Source organism: Oryza brachyantha, chromosome 2, assembly GCF_000231095.2.
Source record: "Oryza brachyantha chromosome 2, ObraRS2, whole genome shotgun sequence".
Taxonomy (NCBI): Eukaryota; Viridiplantae; Streptophyta; class Magnoliopsida; order Poales; family Poaceae; genus Oryza; species Oryza brachyantha.
The window spans coordinates 2,684,958-2,693,230 of NC_023164.2; the positions used below are offsets into that span (position 1 = coordinate 2,684,958).

General features: G+C 37.9%; 1 protein-coding gene across 1 annotated transcript; it reads left to right on the plus strand.

Annotated features, from left to right (window-relative positions):
* Positions 1-2,613: 2,613 nt before the first annotated feature.
* On the plus strand, positions 2,614-7,254 carry LOC102705220 (glyceraldehyde-3-phosphate dehydrogenase GAPCP1, chloroplastic-like). Its single transcript, XM_006646883.3, has 14 exons — positions 2,614-2,743; positions 3,349-3,410; positions 3,513-3,571; positions 3,659-3,697; positions 4,039-4,139; positions 4,687-4,799; positions 5,333-5,432; positions 5,527-5,673; positions 5,800-5,860; positions 6,009-6,106; positions 6,180-6,322; positions 6,660-6,743; positions 6,827-6,916; positions 7,010-7,254. The coding sequence occupies exons 1-14, from the start codon at positions 2,651-2,653 to the stop codon at positions 7,062-7,064; spliced, it is 1,245 nt and encodes a 414-aa protein (XP_006646946.3). The 5' UTR covers positions 2,614-2,650; the 3' UTR covers positions 7,065-7,254.
* Positions 7,255-8,273: the final 1,019 nt, after the last annotated feature.

The window sequence follows — 8,273 nt, forward strand, 5'->3', positions numbered from 1 at the left end:
AAATTTAATCTTTAGTTTATGATCATAAACATAAGAAAAAGGACGAGACGGAGACTTGTCTGTGCTGACAAGTGACACATTCAGTTATAACAGGCCATTTCGTGACACTTACCACACATCGTATGAAGCACATCTGCACAATATAGCATATAAAGTACAAAACTAAGCTGGCCGTTTAATAAGGTTCTAAATTGTGTTTAATCTTTTGGGGATGAGATTTTCGCTGATTAATTAATTGTGTGGGCGTGTGTTCTTCACTATGGACTATCTTTTGCACTGGCACTGCTTAAAAACATCAAAAGCATGTATGGTGCCGTTGCACCAGATTGGCACGAACGGCATTAATGACCTGGCACAAATCATGTTCTTCTCATGCTAAACCCCCAACAGATGCAGCTGGCCATTTGCTTGTCTCCACATATTGCAAACTCCATTACTTATAAAATGTTGGGCTATATTTTGATCATGTAACAAAAAAAAAGTTGGTTAATGATGTCCCTTTTGTCAAACAGTTTACAGTGGTTAATTCAAAAGGTGGTATAGGGTGCAGAGTTGTGAAAAATGTAAAATGTGCCCCCAAATTATATGGACCTGTTAAAATATTTATACAACATAGGTTCATCATGTAAAAAATACAAAAATATGTCACATTCCAAACGAGATTGTACACGGAATACATCCTTATGAATAACAACAACAACAGCAAAAAAGACCGGTATTTACAATGGTAGAGCCGCAGGTGCAGGATCCTACTGGGGCTTAAACACTAGTGCCCATAAATATTAAGTACGCCCAAATTTAGTTAGACCAATTATCTGTTGCTAGTTTCATTTATCTGAGCATGTGTTAAGACATTGTACTTATAGTTGTGTGTTTGCGTACATGTCTTTGTGTAATACTCCTCCCTTCCATGTTTTTTATATACGACGCCGTTAATTTTTATATGTATGGGTCTGACCATTCGTCTTATTTTAAAAATATATAATTAATAATTATTCTGTTATAATTTAATTTATCACTATAGAAACTTTAGTATGACTTATAATTTCATATATTTGAATAAAATTTTTGAACAAGACGAACAGGCAAACGCAGCCCTAAAAATCAACGACATCATATAAAAAACATGCAATCTCATTATTTTGTTGAAATTGAGCATAAACGAAACGACTAATTAATAATTGAACAATAATTTAATTAATAATGGAACAATAATTTATAAGTAAAGCTTATATATCCATATTCGTAAGGATTTAAAAGAAAGGTTTGAAAAATATAATATGACAGAACCCCAATAAAACCAACTTCAAATAAAATTTAAAAACTTAAATTTCACATAAACATAAACGAAAATAATAGAAGACGTTCACAGAGGAACACACTGTACAGGGTTCTGTCATTCGATTGGGAAGCACCACCTTTAACTACTTTTTTTTTCTTCATCTCCTTTTCATTCCGGTCCCTTTCTGCCTCGGCTTGTTCGCCTCACACGCCCATTTTTCTTCACTTGCGACCATGGCTGCACGCTCAAATCTATGGAGCAAAACAGAATGCTCCCGTTTAAACAAACGCAAAATGCATCCATTCGTCAACGATTTCGTGGCCTTTTCATAGACGAATTATTAGCATTCAGAGCCCACGAGGAGTTCTTCTTCCCATTCGCTACCAATAAACAAAAAATATAATTTTTTTAAAAAATGTGAATGAAAACGAGAATCTTTCTTCCATGTGGAGATTTTAAAACGGAAAGTAAATTAATGGGACGAGAGGGAGGCCCAGGAGGGTGGGAAGGTGAGAGATCCGATTCGGTGGGGGTAGGCGTCCCACCTACTCACTTTTGGGAATTGGGAACCAGCTGCATTATAAAATGTAAATATTTTACAATTAGATATGTATATTAAAAAACTAACTGAAACTATGACTGGAAAAAATGCAGATATATAAATTGAATTATAGAAGATTATGATTGGTATAAAACTAAAGTAGTTGACGTTTATATTTTTGGACAAATTATAAATACAATCTCTATTTTTTTTATTTGATGCAGTGGACCGTTAGTCTTATTCAAAATTAGAAGCTATTTTTTATAGTTTCTTTAGTAATAAATCAACTCATAACAAAATAAATAATACTTCATCCGTTTCACAATATAAGATGTTTGGCTTTTTTGCTTGCAATGTTTGATCATTTGTCTTATTCAAAAAATTATGAAAATATTATTTGTTTTACTTGTGACTTAGTTTATTATCAAAAGAACTTTAAACATAACTTGTTATTTTTTGTATTTATATTAAATTTTTAAATAAGACGAATGAGAACATTGTAATAAAAAAGTCAAACATCTTGTATTATATAAAAAATTTAAATTAAATAAATAGTTAAACTTAGAATCAAAATTTAAATAAAAAGCGGAGGAGGTAGGGAGTAGAAGTCGTTGTATTTTTGGGACGGAGAAATAGTATGCATCTTTGTCTGTTTTATTTTTAAAATATTTTGTTTGGCTTTATAAAAAGGAGACGAGAGGAGTGAGACAACACGCCTCGCCGCCACCTTCCCCCCCGCCTGCCTCCGCCGCCGAACTCTGGTGGCCTCTCCCCTCCCACTCCCCCCTCCCCGCCGCGGTCAAACCCTAGACCCACCCCCTCCCCCCATGGCGCACCAGCTCTCCGCCCCCTTCCGCGCCGGCACGGCTGCCGGCGCCGCCGGATCCCGCGCCGCCACCGCGCGTCCCGATCCCGCCAAGGTATCGCGTTGTTCTGTTTCCCTGCCCCCCCTCCCCTCCCCCCGCTCTCCCTCTCCGCAATTTCTCGGGTCGGTTCCGCGTGGACGCGTCGGGGCGATGTCGGTGGCGGTTGGTTGGGTGGTACTAGTTGTTGCCTCGCTTAGGTTTCGTCCTCGTTTGGTCTCTCCGTGAATCTGGGAACCTTCGGTGGGGGCAAATGCTGTTGTTCCTTCCTACCGCAGATTTTTTTTCCCGTGCGTTTCTCCCTTGTTGCTTCGTGGTGAGAGTGCAAAACGCGTCCATATTTGTGCCGGAATGGAGCTTTCTTCATGGTGGAGTGGGGTGCCATTAACAAAGTCAATTTTGTTCAAATAAATCATGTTTACGCTCTTTAATTAATGTGTTAATGGGTCTATATGTGTTGGTCACACTTACTTTCAAACTTGGATTGCATTGATAACTTTTAAGCTGGGTTGTTAATAATGCTACAAGGATGTGTCCCTATTGATGCTATTTGCCTGCATACTTACTTTCAAACTTGGATTGCATTTATAACTTTTAAGCTGGATTGTTAATAATGCTAGAAGGATGTCTCCTGCTGATGCTATTTGCCTGTTATGGAACAGGTGTTGCGCATGATAAGTGCTGGCTCAGCTCAGTTCACCTCAATCGCGTCTTCCTCTTCCTTGTAAGTGCCTCCTTTTAATGTCTATTTCTTTCTTTTTCATTGTAGGTGCACTTTAGCCTCTGATTATGATTTGGTTCATCTAAATATTCTTTTGAACTCAAGTGCTAGGAACATCGAGCCTCTGAGAGCAATAGCTACACAGGCACCCCCTGCTGTCCCACGTAAGTGGTTGGCTTCCCAAAGAAATATGTAATAATAGAATTGTGCAGGCAGCAGCATTTGATTATTCTTTTTGTTTGTTTCTGTAGAATATTCGAGTGGTGAGAAGACAAAGGTCGGCATCAATGGTGAGTTGCTCCTGTAAATTCTAGGAACCCAGTCCATTAAAAAGAATTGCTAGAATTTTAATGGAATACCTTAATCCACACTGGCCAATGTTCATTTTGTCTTGAACACATTTTTTCTTATTGCAAATATATGATGTTGATTGCAACTGAATGTACTAGTTCAAGTTCCATGTCTATAGGTTTTGTAAAAGCTATTTTCAATGCTCAGTTGTTTATATGTTACAGCAACTGAATCACTATTGCTTCTTGGCAAAAGTACTTCTACAGTTTATTGTGCTGTACATCAAAAGTAGGTAACGCAATTTGTTCTTAATGCTAGTGTTATGCTTTTGTTATCATAGGGTTTGGACGAATTGGGCGGTTGGTCCTGCGAATTGCAACCAGTAGAGATGATATTGAAGTTGTGGCTGTTAACGATCCTTTCATTGATGCGAAGTATATGGTAAGTATTTCATACCTTGGCTGCTTCATTTTACATCAACAGACACTATTTTTCCAATTTTTTGGGGATGGAGTTGTGCTTGCATTTTTCTGCACTTCATCAGCTTGTATGATACCATGTTGTTTTTGGCTCCATAAGTTTTATAAACCTTTCAAAAAATATTGTGGCCTTTCCTTAGGTTAAGCTAAATTAGGATTGATTCAGTATTTATTTTATTTTAAATCATTGAAAATTTTATGTAATGTGCATTCACCTTAAGTTAGTTAAATATGATATGTCGTTGGTACACTGCAATTAAATTTACTAGCTGTATATTGGTACAGTTTATTGTTTCATTCATATAACCATGAAATTGCATCCCTGTATTATGTGTTAGGTGCAATGACCATAATAGTCCATTGCACATGAATTTGGCCAAGTTTTACTTCTATTATAATACAATTGCCTTCACTATGGAGTAGCAACCCTACCCTTGCATACAAATGCAGCATTTGGTTGTGCTTTTCTTTTCCTTTCGGGTTTGTAGCTAATCTTCTCATTTTCCCAGGCCTACATGTTCAAGTATGACTCCACTCATGGTCCATTTAAAGGTTCCATTAAGGTTGTGGACGATTCAACCCTGGAGATCAATGGAAAGAAAGTCGCAATCACAAGCAAAAGGTAATATCAAATCCACATTTGGATTACATGATTGGACATAATGCCGCAACTGTTTGTCATCTAAGCACTGTGTTTGATGATTATGTATGTACCATATCACCCTGTTGTTTCACTGTGTTCCCAGCCCATCAGATGGATTCGACCTAAAATGCTTTGGATCACTGGAAAAATATTTATTTTGGCTTGACATATAATCTGGTCTTTTGTGGTACCACTTATACTACAATGTGCAGCTTTGTGAAGTAAAGAACAACGATGTCCTTTTATGACATTAACTATATCTGGAGTATTTACTGATTGACCAGGCATACTATACTGATTTATAATTAAGATCCATAGTCCTAAGCGCTAAAGTAACTCAATATTGTTGTGCACTCATGCCCATGTGAAATTTTCTTACCAGTATGTTGTACATTTGGAGTAATTCATGATCGTTTCCTCACCATGTCCCTGCTTTCAATACAATTGTTTCTGACTGCATTAATTTCTCTTAGTTCTTGCAGTTGTACTTAGAATTTTGCTCCTTTTTTCAGAGATCCTGCAGATATTCCTTGGGGCAACTTTGGAGCTGAGTATGTTGTTGAATCGTCAGGTGTTTTTACAACAACTGAAAAGGCATCAGCACATTTGAAGGTTCGCACACCATTTCTGTACAGTTCCATCTAACTGGGAAATGATGAGCTTTTCTACTGGACTAAATAGTGATGTTTTTATGCCTTATTTGTAGGGTGGTGCTAAGAAAGTTGTAATATCTGCCCCATCAGCAGATGCTCCCATGTTTGTTGTTGGAGTAAATGAGAAGAGCTATGATCCCAAGATGAATGTTGTTTCTAATGCAAGTTGTACTACCAACTGTCTTGCTCCCCTTGCCAAAGTAACTTCTCTATTTTCTAACCCTGTTACTTTTTCCCATTTTGTTCATAAAAACGACTTGCTCTTGTGATTTTTCATACTTTAATCTTTCCGATGATGTTCATTGATATACTACCATGGTACGCAGGTTGTCCACGAGGAATTTGGCATAGTTGAGGGTCTCATGACAACTGTTCATGCCACAACAGGTTTATTTCTCTTGTGAATTTTGTCATTGTCAAAGATGGAGACTGTCTCTTCTTCAGCCTCCTCATCCGCATAGTCATTGTCAACTTCAAATAGGCATTATAGCTTGTTGTCTCATAAGTCATAACAGACTTAGTTTCCTGTATTCAGCCACACAGAAGACTGTCGATGGTCCTTCGATGAAAGATTGGAGAGGAGGACGTGGCGCTGCTCAAAACATAATTCCTAGCTCCACTGGTGCAGCAAAGGTACCATGGACCAAAAATCTACCTTGTTTTTCTAGATCTCTGTTTTGGCTGACTGGTTTTGCTTCCTTATTAGGCTGTTGGCAAAGTTCTCCCTGAGCTAAATGGAAAGCTCACTGGTATGGCCTTCCGAGTTCCAACACCTAATGTGTCTGTTGTTGACTTAACCTGCCGGATCGAGAAAAGTGCATCCTATGACGATGTGAAAGCAGCTATCAAGTATGTAGGACTACATCATCTGTCCATGCACATTACCTGCTGTTTCTGTTTGGTCAATTGTTTGAAGGCTAAAAATGCTCAATTCTGGACACAGTAGCTTTCGCTAATTTGAAGGTTGAGCAGAATAGTAGTTGTGCTCACAAATGAATTGCTAAAGTAGTGACAGAAAAAAAACTGTTTAATATTTCAATTACAAGTCCCTTGCTAGTTGCTATGTCTCTTTGGCTGTGTGAGAAACTGTGTTCATGCACTTGTACTGTCAAAATATTCTGTAGTGTGCCCCGTATGTGACATCGTCAATCTTTCATCAGCCTTACACATAAGCTGTGCGTTTCAGGGCAGCATCGGAGGGTGCACTGAAAGGTATTCTAGGTTATACAGATGAGGATGTGGTTTCCAATGACTTCGTTGGTGATGCAAGGTAACTACCTAAAGATGAATCGATGTAAATTGTGTTGTGCTGAAAGGGAGTAGTTGACATGACTATCTCTTTCTGCATCTCAGATCAAGCATCTTTGATGCCAAGGCTGGTATTGGACTGAGCACTTCCTTCATGAAGCTTGTGTCATGGTACGACAATGAGTGGGGCTACAGGTGAGCGTTCATCTCATTGCATCAAATGGTGGTCTGTTTTGTTTCCCAACTGTCCCATCATACTAATGATTCTTTTCCATTATTCGCTTTCAGCAACCGAGTTCTGGATCTGATAGCCCACATGGCTTTCGTCAACTCCAAGCACTAGTGAGTTGAGAATCCTCCCATAGTCTCTAGCTATAAGAAGGATGCAATTTTGACGGTCCTTTAATTGTGTTTTGGAATAAGATTTAATGTCTAAAACAATGGAAAAGTGGACTTGAATGCCCATGACTTGTTTGTAGCTGGCGGTGAAATTTATTCTGCGTCGACCTGAGCAAGCAGAACTGTTGAGTAAACCGTATATCCCGGTGACTGATTCATTCATTGAGTCCAATATTAAGCAATTCTATGATACTTAGAACATGAATGATTCCTGCGAGAAATGTTAACAGACAATCTCCAACGGCAAATTTTTAGTATTGCACTTTTATTTAAAATAAAACATTTTATTTAGCTTGCATAGTCTGAGTTTTGCACGAGTTGCTTCCGATTTTTCCATTTCAGTTCCCCTATCATGCCCTTGATGCTCTTGACCCCTTGCATATAGCTGTGAAAAATGAGAAATACACATTAGTAGCCGGCGGTTGGAAGCATGGAGCCGCCGCCGTGAGCGATGGCGGAGGCAAAAAAAAAAAAAAAAAGCAGCAGCGGTGACTTCCGATTCTTTTTATTTATTATTATTAATTGTGTGAAAACCTGCTGCTTAGATGGAGTTAGCAGTACAGTGTTGGGCCTTAGCCTGTTAGCAAACCCAGCCTATTTAATCTACATGTCTAAGGCCATGTTCGGAACGGGGGCATAAGTTAACTGATACGTAATAAATTAGTACATGATTAATTAATTATTAATTATTACAAATATAAAATATATTAATATGATTCTTTTAAAACAACTTTTCTATAGAATTTTTTTTGCAAAACATACACCGTTTAGCAGCAATTAAAGAAGCGTGCGCGCAGAAAATAAAGAGGACTTAGTTAACTTATGGTCATGGCCGAACGTGGCCTGAACTGACCTTCCACCTCACTTAAACAAATAACAAAACTATCCATTAAAATCAGCGGTGACAATTTTTCCTACTATACTGCTGCCATCCTAAGTGGAAGGTATGTAAAAGCATTCTTTTATACGTAAGATGAATGATGAAATATATATAAAAAATAAACGGTGTCATTTATTAAAAACTAGAGAGTAATAAAATATAGTGAATATTTAACCCCATTGTAAAATGATGTGTGTTTCCTTTTGTGTACAAGCTTGGATAAGCTGATATCTGATTTTCTTTTGAGTGCTTTGTAGTCTGTTGAGGATTGCA

What these genes read in the sequence shown, in the direction of transcription:
- LOC102705220 (XM_006646883.3), top strand. Translation starts at nt 2,651, where the DNA reads ATGGCGCACCAGCTCTCCGCCCCCTTCCGCGCCGGCACGGCTGCCGGC. An exon ending in GGCACCCCCTGCTGTCCCAC is followed by an intron (nt 3,572 to 3,658) that starts GTAAGTGGTTGG and finishes TTGTTTCTGTAG; the next exon opens with AATATTCGAGTGGTGAGAAG. An exon ending in GACAAAGGTCGGCATCAATG is followed by an intron (nt 3,698 to 4,038) that starts GTGAGTTGCTCC and finishes TTGTTATCATAG; the next exon opens with GGTTTGGACGAATTGGGCGG.